Source organism: Drosophila innubila (genome assembly GCF_004354385.1).
Source record: "Drosophila innubila isolate TH190305 chromosome 3L unlocalized genomic scaffold, UK_Dinn_1.0 0_D_3L, whole genome shotgun sequence".
NCBI classification, from domain to species: Eukaryota; Metazoa; Arthropoda; class Insecta; order Diptera; family Drosophilidae; genus Drosophila; species Drosophila innubila.
Window position 1 is genome coordinate 11,082,305 of NW_022995376.1, and position 20,374 is coordinate 11,102,678.

The 20,374-nt window shown below is 40.3% G+C and overlaps 5 protein-coding genes and 2 long non-coding RNA genes across 10 annotated transcripts; 3 read left to right on the forward strand and 4 right to left on the reverse strand.

Moving 5' to 3' along the window:
* Positions 1–253: 253 nt before the first annotated feature.
* On the reverse strand, positions 254–1,729 carry LOC117786826 (germinal-center associated nuclear protein). Its single transcript, XM_034625234.1, has 4 exons — positions 1,621–1,729; positions 1,390–1,563; positions 671–1,213; positions 254–599 (listed from the first exon to the last, which is right to left on the reverse strand). Exons 1-4 carry the CDS (start codon positions 1,683–1,685, stop codon positions 317–319), a joined length of 1,065 nt encoding a protein of 354 aa, XP_034481125.1. The 5' UTR covers positions 1,686–1,729; the 3' UTR covers positions 254–316.
* Positions 1,730–1,919: 190 nt separating this feature from the next.
* On the forward strand, positions 1,920–3,451 carry LOC117786820 (GDP-D-glucose phosphorylase 1). Its single transcript, XM_034625226.1, has 3 exons — positions 1,920–2,198; positions 2,256–2,952; positions 3,014–3,451. The coding sequence occupies exons 1-3, from the start codon at positions 2,001–2,003 to the stop codon at positions 3,166–3,168; spliced, it is 1,050 nt and encodes a 349-aa protein (XP_034481117.1). The 5' UTR covers positions 1,920–2,000; the 3' UTR covers positions 3,169–3,451.
* On the reverse strand, positions 3,187–4,576 carry LOC117786818 (queuine tRNA-ribosyltransferase accessory subunit 2). 2 transcript variants are annotated; one of them, XM_034625222.1, is made up of 3 exons: positions 3,759–4,576; positions 3,470–3,638; positions 3,187–3,405 (listed from the first exon to the last, which is right to left on the reverse strand). In XM_034625222.1, the coding sequence occupies exons 1-3, from the start codon at positions 4,528–4,530 to the stop codon at positions 3,213–3,215; spliced, it is 1,134 nt and encodes a 377-aa protein (XP_034481113.1). In that variant the 5' UTR covers positions 4,531–4,576; the 3' UTR covers positions 3,187–3,212. The 2 variants fall into 2 exon arrangements, with proteins under 2 accessions (XP_034481113.1, XP_034481112.1); XM_034625221.1 differs by having other exon boundaries at positions 3,470–4,576.
* A 429-nt stretch (positions 4,577–5,005) lies between these two features.
* LOC117786892 lies at positions 5,006–7,192 on the forward strand. Its single transcript, XR_004617651.1, has 2 exons — positions 5,006–5,428; positions 5,956–7,192. It is a non-coding gene; the product is annotated as an uncharacterized LOC117786892 (long non-coding RNA).
* A 363-nt stretch (positions 7,193–7,555) lies between these two features.
* LOC117786785 (LIM domain-containing protein A) lies at positions 7,556–17,817 on the forward strand. 3 transcript variants are annotated; one of them, XM_034625171.1, is made up of 7 exons: positions 7,556–8,852; positions 13,542–13,711; positions 13,774–13,847; positions 16,100–16,623; positions 16,892–17,061; positions 17,470–17,543; positions 17,604–17,817. In XM_034625171.1, exons 1-7 carry the CDS (start codon positions 7,641–7,643, stop codon positions 17,774–17,776), a joined length of 2,397 nt encoding a protein of 798 aa, XP_034481062.1. In that variant the 5' UTR covers positions 7,556–7,640; the 3' UTR covers positions 17,777–17,817. The 3 variants fall into 3 exon arrangements, 2 of the variants coding, with proteins under 2 accessions (XP_034481062.1, XP_034481063.1); XR_004617646.1 differs by lacking the exon at positions 17,604–17,817 and having other exon boundaries at positions 16,100–16,538; XM_034625172.1 differs by lacking the exons at positions 16,100–16,623; positions 16,892–17,061; positions 17,470–17,543; positions 17,604–17,817 and adding an exon at positions 14,346–15,369 and having other exon boundaries at positions 7,567–8,852.
* LOC117786893 lies at positions 16,819–17,232 on the reverse strand. Its single transcript, XR_004617652.1, has 2 exons — positions 17,112–17,232; positions 16,819–17,054 (listed from the first exon to the last, which is right to left on the reverse strand). It is a non-coding gene; the product is annotated as an uncharacterized LOC117786893 (long non-coding RNA).
* Positions 17,818–18,918: 1,101 nt separating the features above from the next.
* Positions 18,919–20,274, reverse strand: LOC117786837 (ubiquitin carboxyl-terminal hydrolase isozyme L5). The gene is made up of 3 exons (XM_034625247.1): positions 20,013–20,274; positions 19,157–19,896; positions 18,919–19,096 (listed from the first exon to the last, which is right to left on the reverse strand). The coding sequence occupies exons 1-3, from the start codon at positions 20,086–20,088 to the stop codon at positions 18,941–18,943; spliced, it is 972 nt and encodes a 323-aa protein (XP_034481138.1). The 5' UTR covers positions 20,089–20,274; the 3' UTR covers positions 18,919–18,940.
* Positions 20,275–20,374: the final 100 nt, after the last annotated feature.

Here is a 20,374-nt window from a genome sequence, read left to right on the forward strand (position 1 = left end):
TCAAATGCAACCCTGCGCGCGCTTTATGTATACATATGTGTGTGCGGCAAGCGTCCAGCCGGGGGCAGTAAATACAATTAAGTCATTTTTCTAAATCTTAGTGATTTTACACATTTGCAATTAAAAATTAATTTACACAGACATAAATGCTAATCAATTATTATTTACTTATTTTAATTCAATTTGTAAATGTCGATAACGATGAACTTTGAAACAGGGTTGCCTGTCTGCCCCGCCGATACTTTTATGCCGCTAAATGGGTATCGTTTTTATTGTATATTTATTTATTTTTCATACAACTATGAGAGATCGGATCCTATAACCACAACTTCTTCAGCAGCAATACCTCGGGCAGATAAATGCGCTCCAGCTTCGCCTCAATAAAAGGTTCTCTTCGCGCTTTAATTGTCTCAGCGGAACTGCGAAAGTCAGTCTTAATGAAATGAACCGCCTTACGATCAGGAGTTAAGGCTATATTATATTGACGACACAATTCAGCCAAAATCGGAGGCTCTACTAATGTCAAACGCAACAAGTACGATGTCGGCACAGTAAGCTGTTTGTTGTTGTAGGCATGCGTGAAAATTTCCATCAAGCGTCTGTATATACATGAAAATAATGCAATCAATACAAACGTTAAGAATTTAAATATGTATGTGTGAGCATTTACCTTCTTATCATTTCAAGTTTTGAGGCAGACACAGCGCATATGATGTGTGGCAACTGTGGCAGGCCAACAATTACTCTATACAGATTCCCCTGATGATAGTTCATACATATGCCGAAGGCCAGCTTAAAAATCTTATCCTCTCGCACTTCTGCGGGCAATGCTAGACCACGTACCAGAGCTTCGGACGTTCCCAGATTAAACACCTGATACAATGCTTCAATAAAGCAACGTCGCTGAAAATCTCGTATTGTGGACTTGTTTTCCTGCGTCTCCTGCTCATCGTCCAATTCCTTATAACAACAGAGCGTCATATTCAGGCATTCTTGCAAATGCTGATTGCATATCTTGGGATCAAACTTTTCAATTGGTTCCGCACACAGACGATATCGACTGTAAGCTAGAAACATGATCATTGGCTCCAACAGCCGAATCGTTTGCCGTGCATTGTACTGTTGTATGACAATTTCCCGACGCACCATCCGCAATCGATCGAATATAAAATCGTATGCCAGGTGATAAGGCTTACGTTCATCCAGGAGAATGCTGCAAAATGTTGAGATTTATTCTCTCTCTCTCTCTTTCTCGGTCTTTTGCTCAAGGTTAGATTATTAACAAGTGAAGTATTCCCTTCATGCAAGGTGAATTTAGTAATAACACCACTGTGACTGTGGTGAACAAAAACGTCACCTGCATAATAATTATACCATTCAATAACTTACTCCTTGAGAAGATATTCAACAGTTTTGGTCAAGCAGAGCTCAGTGCGCATGTCCTTCGCCTTGGGCACCTTGGCGTCAGCTGCGGAGCGCGTAAACTCCTTTACCAACACGCCGGGTACATGCTTTTGCCCATCCTTGTACTCGAAGTAGTGAAGCAACTTCTTCTGAATGCGCCTGTGTAGCAAATGGGGCTAAGTACAAACTCATTGTTGGCTTAGAGATTGGACTTACATTTTGGCCTCAGCATCGGGACAGAAGCGCTCACAGGAGCCTCGTACAAGGCTACGAATTTCCATAATTATCTTTCTACGGTATGCCTAACTGTAAAATAAAACAAAAATCAGCTGGCAACGACAGAGTTGTCGTTAGCTTACAACTAATAATAAAAATAAAAAGAAAATTTAAATATTTGTGTAGGTAAATTAAAACGTCCTTTTTCACCTCCAATCATGACTTTCTTTTGGCGCAACATTCGAAAAATTCTAAAGCAAAGTCGAATTTTTACACATATTTCAAATGTAAATTTGAAAGGCGTTTCGCCGAAAGTAATCGCCGATAGGCATTTTCATGATCTGGCAACTCTGGTGAAATTTGCCGTTGTTGTGGGTTTAATGGAGCCAAGAAAACGTATTCGAACAACGAGTAAAGTCAAGTACAACTCGACAGTTGACTCGAAGGCACAACATTATTTAAATGCGCTTAAGGTGAGATGGATGCAGCTGCACGAAATACCCGGATTATTTGCCTATCAGCTCCAAGATGATAGACTAACCCGGAAACTCCCCGGGCGACATGGTTTCCATGTTGAGGTGCGTGCAACGTGACCAAAAATATATTCTGTGTAATTATTTATGTTTATTTTCTAGTTGAATTCGGATCGATCGTTGAAACGCCGCGCTCCGCAAACCATTGAGAGCATGAGACCCGCATTTAGGCCAAATCACTTTAATTTCAATAAGGTCGATGATCTGGAGGTGATGTTGACCATCGATGATGCCATAGATAAGGTCGAGATACAGATGATTATCAACAAGAGTCCACTTACCAAATATCATACAGTCGTCTGTCCGGATGTTAAAAGGAATTTGGTTCAACGTGTTACGGCTCCGTCACTTAGATTCTGCATTAATTTCCTGAGAAACGTTGATGATCCGAGCATGCGAATGGGCTACAACAGTCCAGGTGCTCTCGCTTCTGTGAACCACCTGCATTTTCATCTGCTGAATATGCCACAAGAGTTGTACATAGACAACGTTGATCTTCAAGAACTTGCGGGGGGTTATGCTTATCGACTAAGAAAGGATTCCCCTACGGAGGCTCTCTGCTTTGTTTTTCGTGCCAAAGATGATGCGGAGCAGGTGCTGGAGAAGATTAGCAATATCCATAGGCTCACCGAGTGGCTGTGTGACAATAATCTCCCACACAATATCTTCATTACACAGCAGAAGAATAGTGACGAACTCCGGCTGTTTGTGTTTGTCCGTGAAAAGTTTTGCGTTTCCAAAGATGTGACTGCATTCAACGTGGGATTCTGCGAGCTGGCCGGCTTTATTCCTCTAGCAGGTGAGCACTGATTTTGACAACATATTAAGCAGTCTTCCTAAATTTATTCATTTTATTCCAGACGAGCAAAAGTTGCACAATTTAACGGAGCAGATAGTGCTTGAGCGCATTCGCAGCATTTCGGGCAATGCCTATGATGCAGTTTATGAGCAGGTTCAGTACATTGTTAATCAACCCACCAGCGAATCCCTCTGGCAGCAACCGTTTTTAATATAATAGCCTGCAAACGTTTTATTATTAAAATTTATTCATACTTATTGCTAAACTGCTGCTGCGACAAATCCCTTGCCCATGGCCGCCTTGCCGACAACCTTAACGTTCTGTTCAATGCGATAATCGATCTCCGAGTCCGTATTCTGCAATCTCACATGCTCAATCAGCTCTGGCAGCTGATCCGCCTCAATGCTGGCACGTATAGCATCAAAGAAGGACATGTAATGATGCAAGTTGTGGCTGTTGAATAAATCAAAACATTATTTAGTTGGGAACGTTGCAAATATATAAAGACGTCACTTACATCATCAGTAGAATAGGTCCCAGCAGTTCATGGGTTTTATACAGATGATGTACATAAGCACGAGTGTGTTTCCGACAGGCCAGGCAGCTGCAGCCGCTTAATATAGGTGTAAACTCCTCCTTGGTAGCCTCATCTGTTAGATCCAAGAATGCAGAATGCTCGACTTTATCTGGGACAAAGCTAAATGTCAATGCCTTGTAGTTTACAGCCGCACAATACGCATAGGAAGTGTCGAAAACATCGACGCCTCTGCGGATCAACTCCAGCGTTAGCACTGGCGTATAAGCACCTGGCATTAGACGCGGCATCTCATCCTCCAGCTGTTGTAGGCAATGCTCCACAACCGGTAGCAACTGTGCAGCCTTAAGAGCTGTGGCTGCCAATCCATTCGTATGAAATCCCTCAAAAACGTAGCCACCATAACTGCCAGTTGGTTGTTGTCTCGCGTGTTTAATGGACTGCGTCCGGGCATAAGTGTTGTAGCCTCCAACAATTGGCGCCAGCAGTGTGGAGTTGGCCAGACGCTCTAACTTGCCATGCTGCTCATAACATTCATTCATAAAACGCTCGGTGCGATCCACGGACTTCTGCACCCGCTTCTTAGTGCTTTCAGCACTTGTGTCTGCATCGCACAAGCCTTGGTAAACGTCGGGAGCAAACTTGGCTACCATTTCGAGGTATTGAGTAGCTGTCAGGGATTCTTTGCCGCGTCGTGTGAAAAGCGGCACCACGTCACGATCATTTCCACCTGCTGGCGTCAAATCACAAGGATCTCGGAGTAGCAACACCGTGCTATGACCAGGAAAGCCCACATATTCACTCAAGCAGCGATTCCACTGGACTAACGAATCTGCCATTTGATCCATTGTGGATAATGTGAGCTGCAACAAATGTTTCTCCTCATTGCTGACCAATTCAAATGCATCGGCTGTAAGATATGGAATGCTACCGCCTTTAGTTGTTTGCATAAGCAACGGCGTTTGAAGCTCCCTGCTTTCCTTGATTCGCAGTTGGCCCAGGCGACCGGAGTTTTTACTAATACTTTTAATAACGAACTTCATTTAGTCGTTTGTTTTTATTGTTTTGAGGCGCACGTTTTGTGCTTATTTCGCTGTAGTTGTTGTATTTGATATTGCCACCTGGTAAAAAGTTGCCCTTCAACTTAACGCTGCCAGATCAAGAAAACTGATCTAGATTATTTTACATAATTTGTCCTTTTATTCAAAATAATATTTTTGGTCATGTATCTTTATTTTAACGTAAAAGTTTAGCAGAATTTTTGTTTTTATATTTTTTTGTTGTTGAAATTCACGATTTTAAACTGCGCGCCGTTGTCCGAGATCTTCCCAACAAATTGCTAAAACCCTAGCCAACTTTTTAAAACCGTCTGAGAACTAGCTGTAAAATAGCTAAGTTGGTAACAGTGACAATATTGCACGCTGTTAAGAACTTTCAGCGAATGCCACTGTTATGTTAGTTAACATTTCTGTTTTGACATCCGTTCTCTTTTCAACAACAACAAATAATGTTATTCGAACAGTAAACTTACAGGAGGAACGTAACGCTGACGTTTTTGTTGTATGCGCAGCGCACTTGAGAATTGTCATTGTTTTTGTTGCCGCACCGTTCTAGTAATTCATTTTCGCGCTCGCTCTCACTTGTTGTAGGTTTCGCTAGCGCTTACAGACTTTTCCCCAATTGTGTCCGTTTGTTCCGTTCGCGTTCGTTCATTGATTTCCTAATTAAGTTTATAATTAAAATTAATTGAAAAATTACCCACATATGCATATACACAAAAGTACGTAATATATATAGATGTTTATATGAAAATGTAGAGTGGCGCGCGTGTTGTAACATCGAAAATTGAGTGTCTGTGTCTATTAAAATTGAATGAAAGCACGTTAAAAATTTAAACATGAAATTGTGCCAAAATCATGAACCACAGCCTCAGCCAAAGAGGTAATTATAATAACCAAAATGCACGTTTTTGTGCTTGCCTAATTGATGACTTCCTTGCCGCGCTCTATTTATAATTAAAAGCGTCTGCAATGGCAATTATATTTATTGAACAAAAGGCGAATCTGCCTATACATATATAAAATGTACATTTTATATGTACATACAAACTGTATACATAAAACAACTATAAAAATTCTTTGCACAAAATTTTAAATGCCCATAAATTGTGCTGAAAGTCGCGTTGCGGCTTAAGTATTTTTGCGGGCTGTTACTGTATGCGTGTGGTGTGGGGAGGGGGATGTGTAGGCGCTTATCCTATTTAGTTACTGCCAGAGTTGTCAACGGCTTTGAGTTGCACTCATGTTATTACGGTGTTGTAATGGCCTTGTAACAGACTCTTTAGTTTCTACCTGCTCGCTGCTTTCTAAGTTAAGTTTAATGGTTAAACAGCCTGCCGCATACAATGAAAGTCGTAAAAAAAAATCAAAACGAAAAACTAATTTAAAAAATTTTTTTTCGCATTCCAGGTGGTCCCGTAAAGTACAACGGTGTGGCAACTCTAAGCAAATGAACTGTTTTACCTGCACACACACACACACATACACAAGCGCGCATTCAACACACAACGGATAATTTAGTGGAATTTTCGAAAATAGCAAACGAAAGGCAACCATAATCCTCAAGAGCAGCCTCAGCCCCAGTCGCAGCCTCAGCTACAACAACAACACAGGCATAATAATCAAAGATTAAATCAGGTTTATATGGAAGGGTTAAAAAGAGCAAAAGCAGCCTGTCACAGGAAGAAATACACGTTTCCTAGTCGCTGAGCCACAGCTACAACAACAACGAACAACTGATTTTGATTACAACTACAAGGAGCGCGCGCTACACAGACACACATACTCATAAACACACACCCATACTCAGACGTGACTTGCGCTCCCTGAAAGCGAGAGCGAGAGAGAGTGAGCGTTAGTGATGGAGAGAGAGCAAACACAGATTAACTAGCGCGCTCAGTTTTCCGCTCAGTTTTTCGGCTCAGTTCTCATTCGAGTGCGGTACGGTTACGTCGCGTTGCTTTACAAAGCAGCGGTGAAAATACAACACAAGATTTTATTTTCCGTTTTCCGCTAGGCGACGGCAACGACACAACGAAACGTATGGGCGGCATTTGTTTTGAAAGCAATGTAAGAGGAAAACGAAATATAAACTAACGTCGCGACCGCGCCTCGCTAATAACATTTATTTGTGTTTGTGAACCTGTGTGAACGAAAAAGAAGCAAGCTAAGTCAAGTGAAAATAGTGCAAAACGAAAACGAAAATAAAACAAAAAAATTTGTAGTAATAATAATAATAATAATAATCATAAGATAGCCAAAAGACAGGCCCAGACCAAACCGCAGAGCAGAGACCAGTTTCAAATCGCCGCCTATTTGTGCTGCCGTCGCCGTCGGCAGAAGCAGTGCATGTGCTTGTATGTGTGTGAAAGAGCCAGCGATAGTTTTGAGTGCGGAGAAGGGGAAATGGCAGTGGCAGGCAATTGAACGAACACACACACACATGTGCACATGCTAGCCAAGACAGTGCTACAACAACAACAACACTAACAAGAGAAACAAGCGACCACATACGGTGAAAAGACCGCGTCGCCGTCTCAAGGAGCGAAAGGCAGTGTGAGAGAGAAAGAGAGGAAGAGGCAGCAACGGAGCGAGAGCTATAAGAATAATAAATTACACTTTGCTTTTGCTATAATAAGAAGAAAAATTTATATACACACACATGAGCAAGTAATGTTTTTGTGTGTATGTGGGGGGAAAATTGTAATAAAATATGAACAAACGAAAAACGCTGGAAATGGAAGTGGAAAACTAAAAGTAAATTTCAAAACAGCAGTAGCAACATCAGAGGCAGAGACAGCGCAAATATGCAGCTGTATGTGCGTGAGTGTGTAAATTATTAACAGTTAGCCTGCGCCAATCAAAGCAAAAAAAAAAAAGAAAATAAATAAGCAGCAAATAAAAGGGAATAACATTCAAATGTGCCATAATTTTTCAATAACAACAACAAAACTAAAACTATGCAAAAGGAGCAGCTTTAAACAAAATAAAGAAAAATATAATAACGAGAATATATAAATAAATAGATATTTATAAGAGTTATACATATACAGTATTAGCAACAACAACAAGAGTAAAAGGAACAGAACAAGAAAATGTCCTGCATATCGAGCAATTTTAGCTCATTCTTTCTCAACTCACTGAATGATCCTTCAGAGTTTTCCAAGTACTTGAGCAATGGCGAACTGAAATGCACAAATTTCGAGGAATTTCAAGTGTTTGCGCAGTCAACGCAGCAGCAGCAGCATCAACAACAGTATTTACACACAAATGGCGTCGGCAGCGCAGAGTTCGGCTATGAGGCAGCGACGTCGCAGTCGCAGCGTGATGCTGCCGCTGCCGCTGCTGGTACCGAACCAGTGACAGCGACAGCGCTGCCGGCGTCGCAGGCGCTGCTAAGCAATCGCTGGCCGACAGCGGTGGCCACACCAAACGGACACGCGCCGGCTGCGAACGCCGCTCAGCATTTTGATGGCTCCTTTGAGTTTATTAAATATCTGCGTCACTCCACTGATTTCACGCCAAACAGTGGCAGCGGCGTCGGCATAGCGGATGGAGCCGACAGCGCAGCAACTGCGGAGAAATGCAGCAAGCTTACAGCAGCAGCAGCAGTAGGAGGAGGAGGAGTTGGTGGAAGTGGAGCAGGATCAGCAAGCAGAGTCACACCCCCTCCTCTGCCCGCCTCACCAGTGGGAGCTAGTGTCTGTGGGGGAGGAGGAGGAGGAGTTGGTCTTCTCGATCTCGACTCCTCGACAAGCATCTCCCAAAAGTCGCGCTCCGCCTCCCGCAAAGTCGCCGCCCTGCTCTCTTCCGTTTCGCGCTCTTCCAACAGCTTGGACGCCAACTCCTCCACGTTGGACGCTGTCTTCGATCACGACTCGAAGCAGACGATCTTCGAGCTGCAGTTGCAGCACATGACGAGCACCTCGAATGGCTCGAATGCCTCCAATTCAAATGAATCATCATTGGAGTTGCTCGCCTTTCCCAGCTCCCATCTGAATGCCTCCAACTCGAATACCTCCTCGGAGGAGCATTGTGAATTTGGTGGTTTGAGTGGTTTAAGTGGCACCAGTTGCTCATCCGCATCCGCAGTTGGATCTGCTCCCAAACTGTTGGGCAGCTTTGTGATCAAGGAGAACTTCGATGTGCATCCCTCGCACAAGGTGGAGGAGGGCATCTTCCAGCACATGAACAAACTGCCCTCCAAGAAGAAGGACACCCTCAAGCAGCTGGGCGTCCGTTTCACTGGCCAAATGACACTGACGGACAAATCGATTGTTGTCGACAATTTCATTAAATTCTGCGAGGTAAGTTTGTAAAAGGGGAAATTGGGGAAAAGGGAAAAGGGAGTAGTTGAATTGGGTTGGGAATGTGGCCAAAAAGGACTCCAAATTCAAGCATTTTAAATTTTTGGTGTAAAGAAATTTCAGAATTGGTGTTGGGCAAGGATAAAAGTTTTTGAAGATAGTGCAAGATGTATTGTATACGAAAATATTATTATTTTGGTCAAGCAAATGTGTTAACAACGAAAGATTCCCTTATATGTTTTTTATTTACAAAAAATATACACAAAATAAAACCCTATGTATCTTATTAGTTATTTTTTTTAATCTTATTCTACGAACCTTAAACAATAATAAAATAAAAAGTAAACACACTACAGGATAGTTTTGTTTGTAATATAAAATATAGAGGTTTTTGTTATTTGTCAAACAATTACTCGACTAACTGTATATATTTTTAGTACCCATTTTGCAATTTCAATAAATTTTTAACATGCTCATCAGAGCTTTTCACGAATAGCGTTTCATATTTGCAAATGTATATATGTATAGTATGTATATTTTCTATATGTAGATATATATTTAAGGCATTTTCATATATATAGATATATTCATAACGCGGATACACCGTTCATATCCTTTACACAAGCGCATTTCTCACTCTATTATATGTCGCCCACACACACACGCACACACTCAAACATTCACCCAACGAATGTCATTATAAATTGTAATAACAGCAGCAGCGACGCCAGCGCCGACTGCGGGGATAGCAACCCACAACCACAAATTCAGCATACAAATACAACTGTAATCATGTGTGGCACAATGTATGAATATGTGTACATATGTCTGCGTTTCTAAACACCTACATACAAACATGCACATGTATATCACACACACACACACACACACATTCCTCCCTAACACATTTGGCGCCTTTTCAACACTATGCCATCCCAGGCAAGGCAAGTCAACCCTGCCCAACGCCCTCACACCGACACATGCTCATTACGCTCAGCTTTATCGGAACGCAAAAACACACACATACACGGACACAACTAGATTTGGCACCCACACACACACACACTCAAACTAAGTATGTATGAAACGGCATTGATGGCATAATACAGGAACAGAAGCAGCAGCAGTAGTAGCAGCAACAACAAATTCAACTACAAATACAACTACGACTACATATAGCAAGTACAACAAGCAGCTAGAGCCTAACCTTATTTCAACATGGCTGCTTTCTCGGCCCTTCGGCCGCTATTACAACATTTTAGTTCTAAGATGCCTAGCTTTGACTTCCTCGCTTTCCTCCTCCTCCTTTTCAGTTCCAGTTCAACTCAAAATTGTTGCGCTCTCTCTCTCTCTCACACTCACACTCCTCTGTTGTTCGAAAACTTTACTTACAGGGAGCAACGGAGAAGCAGCAACTGCGACTGCTGCTCAAACTACAAAGTTTTCTATATGTGTATGTGTGTGTGTGTGTATAGTTATGTGTGGGTAAGTGGGTCGGGCAACCCTCAAAAAGCTCAAGCGGGTGCTATTGAGTAATTGTATATGACCCCCCTCTTTTCTCTCTTACACACACACATACTCATTCTCTCTTATTTGCACATACATACAATCATCAAGTTACTTGGGGCGTTTGTCGGACTGTCCATTGAGTTGCCTTCGTATGTCCTTTCGTATGTATGTCTGTATTGGTATATGTCTATGTGTGTGTGTGGGGGCCCCTAGAGGCGTCGTTGAAGGCTACTAAATGCGCATGCAGCGCAGTAGCAGCAGCAGTAACACCCGCAGTCACCAATACACACATATGCAATAAGTTTGCCCATCTCTGTGTGCGTGAGTGTAGAGGACAGCTTAACTGTGGGTGGTGGGAGGTGGAAAGTGTTGAGCAGGTACAATGTCTCTGTCTCGGCTTCGCACAATTTACGCGCTCACACAGAAACACATGAACATTGATTATAATTTTAAATTATATACACACGTATGTAAGTACATACACATATGTATATATTACTGTATATGTATATATATATATGAACTTATAACTGTACTTGCCAAACTTATATGATGACTATATACATACATACATATACTGTCAACACACACATGCATGTAAAATATTTAGCTTTGGGGCTGTATTAAATTAGTGTTGTATAACGAGCAGAAGGGTGTGAGAAAACACAGATTGGTTGCCAAAAATGTAAAATTTATACAATTTTGTTGTATACATAATCTTTGTTGTTAGTGTATCTCTCATTATCATTGGTCGAACAGCAAAATGTGAGGTTATGTTTATCTGGGGTTGCTCACCTGCAACATTTAATTAAACATTTAAACAAGTTTTGTCAATCGAAAAGGCAAAAAGACCATTAATTAATGAATGAACCTTTTCCATCCCTTTTTTCACACGTGCAACGCTCAAATTGTTGTTAAAAACCTGTTAAACGCAAAGAGTGAAAGTGTGAAAATTGTTAGCTTCCCCATCGCACACATGCACACACACACAAACAAACACACGCACACGCAACCCTCAAAAATCAAAAAATCATTGCCAGGCGACAGCAACACGAACGAACAACTGTTGTTGCTGTTTGCACGCACAAGTAACAAAACAGAAACAGAAAGAAAAACAATTCACACTTGTCTCAATAAAAACAATAACAACAACAACCACGGCACACACACCACAGACAACAACCGCAGGCCGCACACATCAACAAACAAATACACGCACACAGGCAAACAGGATACGTCACGCACAGACACGCACCAACACAAACACAAAGTCTGTTGGCTGCCAATAAGTTGCAAAAAAGCAACAACACGGCAAAACAATAAAAGGAAAAGCAAGAACACAATGCCGCAACACATTGCCATTTCTGCTTTCATTCTTTTTTTGTTGTTGATTCTTTTCCTTCATTTTATTTGTTGTTGATTCTTTTCCTTCATTTTATTTGTTGTTGTTGTTTGTGTGCTATGAAACAGTTAAGCGGCTATGGGAATGTAAACACACAAATATACCCCACCCACCCGTTCTTCGTTGCGAGTCCAGCAGCAACAGCAACCAAAACAATCAAGCGACGACAGCAGCCAGAAGTATGGCAACACTTGGCGTGACAGGCAAGCTCGGCTCTCTCATCTCTCCCAATTCTCCCACTCTGCTACTCGTATTCTCTCGCACGCACGCTGATGTTAATGAGCCGCCAGTGTAACACCTTTCAGAAGGGGCCTGTCATTATTTAAAAGGCGTTGAATTGCTTTCTCGCGCGCTCTCTTTGCCTCTCTCATATAATTTGGTACACTCCCCCACACACACACATATCCAAAGTCAAGCTTTAAGTATTTTTGACTCTGGAAATTTGAGACCTTATGCTTCCCCACTATATCCAATGACGGGGCGTCGTCACTCCTTTTTGCTCTATTGATTTTTAACATAATCAAAACCAAAAATGTATGCACATACATATACATACGTGCATACATACGTACATTTATAAGTACATGCATACACACACACACACACGTGAAATTTTCGACAGCGTTGCCATGTGTGTGTTTAGAAGGTGGATGGGTGGGAAAGGGCCGATATTTGGGTGGCAACGTTGGCGTCGCGCTGATTATGAGGATGTTGATAAGTTTCAACGACGTTGACGACGAACGAGCTACACCAAAACGAACGACGACGCGTCGGCGATGCTTGTTGACTCTCTCTCAACACACACAGACGTCCGTCAAGCTGCTGCGCCTATTTGAAACATAAACACACACACTCGTAGTCTTACTCACACTCAGATAGTTGGCATGCGGCAACCCTTTTAGAGCCCCACAACTCAAACCCCTTGTCTCTCCTGCTACCGCCTGGCCGCCACCATTGTGGAAAATGGCTTCATTGAAAATGTTGTTTGCTTTTCTATTTGGTTTTGCTTTCTTCCTGCCTTTTCCCTCTCGTTTTGGCTTTATTTTATATTTTTACACTATAAAATATACATTGTATGGGTGTGAGTATGAGTTTTGTGTGTGTGTGTGTGAGGGGTGAGTGTGCGGTTGTATGTGTGTATGCATGGTATGCTTTTAGGCGCAGAGTCCTTTCTATGATTGTGTTTGCATTTTGGGGTCTGCAAGTTTTTAGCTTTTGTACAATTTTCGTTTTAAACTTTTCGTTGTACACGAATTATAAGTTTTGATTAGTAGTGGGCAAAGTTTTCATACGCATGTATTTGTGTGTGTTTTTGTGAGTTTCTCAGGAAAAAGGGGTGGTGGCTGTAATGTAGTTACAGCTCTAGGATAAATACATACATATGTAATATCTCTAGTATATATATTTATATTCATGCATATGTATATGCAGGAAATGAGTTTGACGTCAGCGTTATAATAGCCTTAAAATTTTAGGGGGATGCCAAAAGGCTAGGGATGAGGTAGAGCCCAATACATACAATATGTATTTACGGAAAATGGACTTCTAGAATTACCATATTTCCATATGTGCAAATTTAAAAGATGTCTACCTTTACTGTGGCTTTAGAAAAGTTGAAATGAGATACTTTTCAAGTAAATGTTACTGGCTTTATATAGCATACTTTTTGGGGTGTCATATTAGAAAACAAAGTTAACGATCCAATAAGAATTAAATTTCTAACAGTTGTTTGCAGTTAATTAATTGTGATATGTATTTTTGTTTCTGATTAAATGCAGGAATACGAAATCAAGGATCATCGGCCGTGGTTATCCTTAAATCAATGTGGCCTCAACAAACCCGAACAAATCAAATTTGCGCGTTATTTGGGCCAAGGGTTGCCAACGTTCACGCTCTTTTGCATTTATAGCAATTTTAAGAATCTATTTTGCACCAAACGCACAGAAATGTAAGTTTAAATTCTATAAAATGTTTTTACAATATTGAATTAATTAACCACAATTATTATAGCTATACCAAGGATGGCTACAATCTGCCTTATATACTCGATAAAACCAAGCGCTTCTTGGCCAACACAACAGCTGGTGAGTTCCGAATTTCGAAAATCCGAATCTAAAATTCCACTATTATGTATAGTGCAAATGCAGAACAAAAAATTATACAGGCAAACAAACAAAAAATAAATAGAAAAGAAATATTATATACAAAGCAAAAAAAAAGAGATTAAAGTGAAAAGCCAAAATAGCTTTAGGCGAAATGTGCTAAATTTTAAAAATATACACAAAAACAGTGCCTACAAACGATTTTACTTTTATGATTTCTTCTATTTTGCATTTTTCATTTCTCATTTTTGCTCTATATATTTGTTTTTCACATGCACTTTCAGTTCGCTCTCGAAACGAAAAATGAAAAAAAATATATATGTATATATATATATTTAAAAATTGGCTGCCTCTTTAAAACTAGAAAAAGAAACGTAAAAAGTATTTTCACTGTGCAACAAAAAAATCATTTTAATTTTCGACTTCAATTTGTTTGTGTTCTTCTTCTTCTTTTTCCACGCATACGCTTTAAATCACTAGGCGAAAATACCAACAATAATAACAACAACAACAATAATAACAAGACCAACACCACAACAACATCCACACCGGTCAAACAGACACAAGAGCAATGTGAATCGGCGCCTGCATCGCCAGCAGCAGCAGCATCAAACACACCAACAACAGCAACAGCAACGATGCCCACACACAACAACAACAGTAACAACAACAACAGCCACAATACACATGCAACAGGCAACAGCAGCACGCATTTACACACGACACAGCCAACAGCAGCAGCAGCGCAGTCGCAGCCGCCGTCGTCGTCAGCAGCAGCAGCAGCACGCACAATGACACCCACAGGCACGACCATGCCCAGGCCAGGAACGCCCACAACGCCAGCCGCAACATCAGGAGCAGCAACAGCAACAACGCCTCATCCGCAACATCCACATTTGATGCAGCCACATATGTCGCATCATTTGCAGCAACAGCAGCAGCAACAACAACAACAACCGTCAACGCCAACTCGTGTCACGCCCATGACGCCGCAGCAACATCCACATGCACATGCACATGCACAACCACATCATCACCAGCAGCAGCAACAGCAACATCATCCTCAGCATCATGTGGCACCGCCGCATCCACATCAATATTCGCATCCACACCAACAGCAGCACCCGCTTCCACATCCGCATTCACATCCACATTCTCAGCAACATCCACATCCCCATCCGCAGCAACATCCACATCCTCATCATTTCGCCTACGCACATCCGCACTATGGTTTGCCACCTCATCCGCATTCACATCCGCATCCACATCCACATGCCCATATGGCAGCAGCAATGGGATATGGACAACAGGTGGCGCCACCGGCGCCCACATCGACAGCACAACCGCCTCAGATGCCGCCACATGCATTGCCGCCCAGCATGTGAGATTGGCGTCGGCGTGGCGCCAAATATGGCGGCAGTGGCGCCACCTGTTGACAATCGTATGCTGCTCCAGCTACCCAAAATGCCCCAAAACTACTATTACTAGCTTATAATTTAATTCTTATTATACATATATTTGGATTTTAAAAATGTTGTCCTTGTCCTCTTTTATTGTGTCTTCTGTTTTATCATCATCATCTATTTTTTTTAGCGTATGTTTCGTTTTTAGTCTAATTTTACAAGCTTTTTGCCAAATTTTTAATACGTATTATGTTAAACGACTAAATTGTTGGACGATGATCACGCCCTAAACTATGCAATGTTATTCCTTGAAAAGAGATTATTACAATTACACACACACACACACACACACACATATATATATATATACATATAGATATATACATAAACATGTAAACTGTCAACATCATTATAGAGAATCAAGCTAATGCAAAACTATTAATGAATAATAAATGAGTAATATAAATATATATGATGAGCATATATTTTAGTAAGCCAAGAACAAATGATATATTTGTGCAAAACCCAATCCTAACTATATAGACAACTCCTACATATATAACTACATATATATACAAACATATGAAGAGAAATTGCAACAACAAATATATATATACAATACATAGCGAACAAAAAACGGCTTCTTTTTTACTAAGTCATTCTGCATACTTATTTATGCCTATAGTGATTACATATTATTTATTTATTATGCCTGTAATCGCGTTATCTGCATTTGTGCTAGGCAAAGATCAAATTTCTTTTGCATATGGCCGCCGATTTATCTTAAAATGCCGATGCCGATAAATCTTAAAATGCAAATCTTTCTTGTAGACCTCAAGAATATGGCGGCCGCGAATGACGGCACGCTCGAGTTTGCCAGTAACAGCAGCAGCAGCAGCAATAGCAACAACAACAGCAACAACATTAACAATAACAGTAGCAGCAGCGTTAACAGCAACAGCAGCAGTAACAGCACTAGTTTGTCCAACACGGTTAACAGCTATGTAACTGGAGGAGTAGGAGCATCTGCCTCAACTTCTTCAACACTGGATACACGTTACGGTTGTGTAGCGTCGTCATCGTCGTCGGTATCTCTGTTGCCGCCACCGTCGATGCCGTTGCCGCTCCCAGCGTTGGGTCCGCCGCCTCGTTCGCTGGAACAGTTGATCATCTATGAGAATTTCAATGTGCATGAGACTCATCGCATTGAAGATGGCGTCTGTACGCATATCAGCCGCCTGCCGCCCAAAAAGCAGGAGCTATTGAAACAGTTCGGTATACAGAGTAGTAGCCAGCAATGTCTGAGCAATTATGAAAAGTGCATACTCATCGAGAACTTCATCAAGTTTTGCAATGTGAGCAAAAGAGAGTAACGGGACGTCAGACAGCCAAAGAGATTTAAAGACAAGATGGCGAATTGCGAAGCGTGCAGCGGAGATTTGTTCTTGATTACCCCTCGAAAATACATACAATTGGCATTATTCATTCTGATTCTAGATCAAAATTTCACCAATCATTCCTAGCGCATATAGAACAAAACTCTTGCCGTATTCTAGTTTGGAATATTTGTTATTCACCCGAAATTTTCTATTTTTTTCTTTAAATATATATTACTGTACACAGGAATATCAGATATCCGATCATCGACCCTTTTTGGACTTCCACGAGAGCGCTTTATCCAAATGTGAGCAACTTAAATTTGTACGATATTTGGGCCAGGGGCTATCCAATCTGACGCTAAACAAGATCTATGTGGCATTTAAGGATCTGCTGGGCAACGGAAGATCTGAGAAGTAAACCAGAAAGAAAAAAACCTATCTTCGGAATGACGAAGATTTAATACCCTTGCAGAGCACTGTTTATATATTCCATTTTCGACTGTAGTCCGCAGTAGTCCGCATTTTACACAAATTTGGTCAGGAGGAAAACTATAAAAGTCCTTGAAGTCTTTTATTTTTGACTAAGAAATTTAAAAGTAACAATGGACTTATGGGTCAAAATATAAGTTTTTCAATAACTCTTATAAAAGACTAAAAAATTAAAATCAATTTTAATTATTATATAAAGACTAAATTAACAAATCTATTTTAGTTATTAATAAAATTAAGTTACACATTTCGGGAAAAATTTTGAAAACTCCTGCAAGGGTATAATGAATTGTGAAATTTTCTGTTCAATTATAATTTATATATTTTTTCCAGGGCGGACAGTTACAATTTGGATGTTATCTTGAAGAAAAAGCGCAAGAATCTTTATAATCGCCTGCATGCAGCTGGTAAATAAACCAAGTAAATAAAAAAGGGTTGCGTTTAATGTGGTATGCTAAATTTTTTAGCCGCCAGTGTAGATCTGACAACATACGATTCAACACAGCCGCAGCAGCATTCTCTGTTAACAACAGCAGCACCACAGCAACGCCCCCATCACGCCTTCGCCGCATTAACAGCGTCGACGCAGCACAGCGAAGTATGCAACGATCTGACGCAGTACAGTTATGTGCAACGGTAAAAGCTGCCTATAACTACAAGAACAACAACAACAAGAACTACACACAAAATATATATATACACATACATATTACATATACTTCCTGGAACTGGACCAGTAACTGTTGTGTCTTCAAAACATAAAAGAAACAAAAGCAAAATTATATGGAAAATGGGAAAATTGTTAAGCAACATGTTGCTAAGTAATTAATTGAAAACTAAGTGCTAAATTATATAAAAGAATAATAATAAAATTAGTGAAAATTAGCGTTAAAAATTTAAATAAGTAAAAAACATAATGGCAATGCGAATTCAATTCCAATTAGAATCAGAAATACACAACAAATAAGGAAAATCAACCAAAAATTCAAAATATACAAGTTAAATTAATTTTTGTGTTTGTAAAATGCTTCTGGAGCTGCATTATCATAAGGTTGTCCTTAACTTGATCCTATATTTGTAGCTCGTGCTTCGGTTTCCGAAATTAGTTCACATTACGTTTTCCAACAGCTAGCGCATATACATAAAATATATAAGATAAAATATAAATAGTATGTAAAAGTTAAGTAGAGTTTAAGAGCAACACCAAAATTCAAAAATAAATCAAAGACCTCCCAAGAAAGTTCCCTAACATGCATATATACACATCAACTATAGCATATAGCTTGTAAGTTAAAATATAAAATCAGACAGATCATTAACATTGAGTAAAAGCAAAATGAACGTAAAAGATTAACAAACCAATTATTCCTATATACAATACTTATATACAACAAAAAATATATATAGATACATACAGATTATAAACGGAAACGAAGACGCAAAAATCAAATACCAAGCATAGCAATTGTAAATTTAATATACATACAATATATATAAAAATAACATACACAAATATATTATATACGAAAAGCCAAAAACATTTTTATTGTGTTCAAATCTTTTTTAAAATATTTATTTAAACTGTACGATTATTAACTTGCAGTGATTGAGAAAACAATACAAGGCAGTTTTATCGGGGCGACTTAACTAATACACGGAACTCGATGCCAAAAAGATTTGAGTTTCTTCATTATAGCAATATAAGAATATGTTTAAATATTACAATTTGGGCTCACAGCAATTTTGAATTGCCGTTAAGTGTATGCTATTGAAAAATGTTGATTTGTTTTGTAGTAAATGCTGTCTAATTGGATTTCTTTTTGCTCATTTGCTGCTCGCGTTCCAGCGCCCTCTGCTTGGCCTTCTCATAGATGGGCAGTAGTTGTCCGGTCTCGCCCAGCATCTTCAATAGCTCCACAATGAAGGGCAAATAATTGTGTTTGCGTCGCACATTCTCCACCTGCAGAAACAATTAATATACTTAATTTAATGTATTGAATTATTGTTTGTATGTACTCACCTTGTATCGCTTCTTTTTTTCAATTTCATACTGTATATAGGAGCGTAGGCTATTGATTTCAGTCTGGCGATCTTCCGTATCCATGGCCATGTCTGCCGGATTTAGGAGTTTTTCAATTTGCTGCTCATAGATGCGTTGACGATCTGAGATGAGTGCCATTAAATTGAAATGGATTTCTCCATCGCTATATCGCTGCATTCGCTTCTCAATGATTGGCCGCACTACATCGACCCAATTCTGATCCGGCTTGATCTCGCCCAGATCGATGGGACCCTCACGAAGACCATCCAGCTCATAGAGACGACCCGCAATGGGCATATAGCCAACAAAGTGATAAACGTCCTCATCTTTGTTCTGGTTTTTCATGTCCAGTTCGAAAAGAGTTTGTCTCGCAAATGAATTGTGCACGGTGCGAATCTGGGATGCATTGCTGAGAGTTAATCCCTTGTTGTAGGGATCAAAGCATTGGCAGAACTCCTTGAAGTTTGTTAGTGTTTCGCCCAACTTGATGTCCTCGTGATTCAGATTGAGCAACAAACTAAGTATTGCTTGGGTCGCACAGGCATTGTTGATCACTTGCTTTGCAAAGAATATGTGGTCCCTATCAAGCACCACCTTGCCAGCGGGCTCGTCTTCCTGAACCCATTTAAACAAGAATATTAATCCATGTATTGGCTCCAAGTCCTTGAATGATTCACTGTCCAGGCTCCAGATTTCCTCCACCTGAGCACCATCGCATCCTGCATAGTATCAAACGCACAAGTTAATTAACAATTGCACCACGCACAATCACATTTAAAGCCGGCATCACATTTCGCGTCCTCTTGTAAAAAGCGCGCGCGGCACATACACTTACCAAATTCGCGAATCAGCTCCGTAAATACGCCCGGGTCACTCTCTATGAGACACCAATTACCTGCTCCTTCACTCATTATGTTCAGTCTTTTACTTTTTCCTTTCAATTTTCAATTTCTTCAGCTACAAAATTTTTTGTCAACTCACAGATTAAGTTCTAGACGTTGCCACCTGACAGAAAAAGCTGCCATTTATTTTAACGCTGCCACCCTTGGAATTTGTAATAGATCCTTGATCCGACTCTCTGAACATCTGGCAGCCTAAAACAGTTACCGTTAAAATAAGCATCTGACAGCCCTATGTAAATCATTTTTAATTTTAGCCCCTTTTTCCAAATAAGATCTTTTTGTTTATTTTTCTTAG

Excerpts from the sequence above, each read along its gene's own strand:
- LOC117786818 (XM_034625221.1), bottom strand. The coding sequence starts at position 4,530 with ATGAAGTTCGTTATTAAAAGTATTAGTAAAAACTCCGGTCGCCTGGGC. Across the intron at positions 3,406-3,469 it reads GGACCTATTCTACTGATGAT|CCACAACTTGCATCATTACA; the intron begins GTAAGTGACGTC and ends TTTATTCAACAG.
- LOC117786820 (XM_034625226.1), top strand. The coding sequence starts at position 2,001 with ATGGAGCCAAGAAAACGTATTCGAACAACGAGTAAAGTCAAGTACAAC. Across the intron at positions 2,199-2,255 it reads GACATGGTTTCCATGTTGAG|TTGAATTCGGATCGATCGTT; the intron begins GTGCGTGCAACG and ends TTTATTTTCTAG. Across the intron at positions 2,953-3,013 it reads CGGCTTTATTCCTCTAGCAG|ACGAGCAAAAGTTGCACAAT; the intron begins GTGAGCACTGAT and ends ATTTTATTCCAG.
- LOC117786785 (XM_034625171.1), top strand. The coding sequence starts at position 7,641 with ATGTCCTGCATATCGAGCAATTTTAGCTCATTCTTTCTCAACTCACTG. Across the intron at positions 13,712-13,773 it reads TGCACCAAACGCACAGAAAT|CTATACCAAGGATGGCTACA; the intron begins GTAAGTTTAAAT and ends CAATTATTATAG. Across the intron at positions 13,848-16,099 it reads CTTGGCCAACACAACAGCTG|ACCTCAAGAATATGGCGGCC; the intron begins GTGAGTTCCGAA and ends TCTTTCTTGTAG.
- LOC117786837 (XM_034625247.1), bottom strand. The coding sequence starts at position 20,088 with ATGAGTGAAGGAGCAGGTAATTGGTGTCTCATAGAGAGTGACCCGGGC. Across the intron at positions 19,897-20,012 it reads GGAGCTGATTCGCGAATTTG|GATGCGATGGTGCTCAGGTG; the intron begins GTAAGTGTATGT and ends GATACTATGCAG. Across the intron at positions 19,097-19,156 it reads AAAAAAAGAAGCGATACAAG|GTGGAGAATGTGCGACGCAA; the intron begins GTGAGTACATAC and ends TTGTTTCTGCAG.
- LOC117786826 (XM_034625234.1), bottom strand. The coding sequence starts at position 1,685 with ATGGAAATTCGTAGCCTTGTACGAGGCTCCTGTGAGCGCTTCTGTCCC. Across the intron at positions 1,564-1,620 it reads CCCGATGCTGAGGCCAAAAT|GCGCATTCAGAAGAAGTTGC; the intron begins GTAAGTCCAATC and ends TTTGCTACACAG. Across the intron at positions 1,214-1,389 it reads GTTGAATATCTTCTCAAGGA|CATTCTCCTGGATGAACGTA; the intron begins GTAAGTTATTGA and ends AACATTTTGCAG.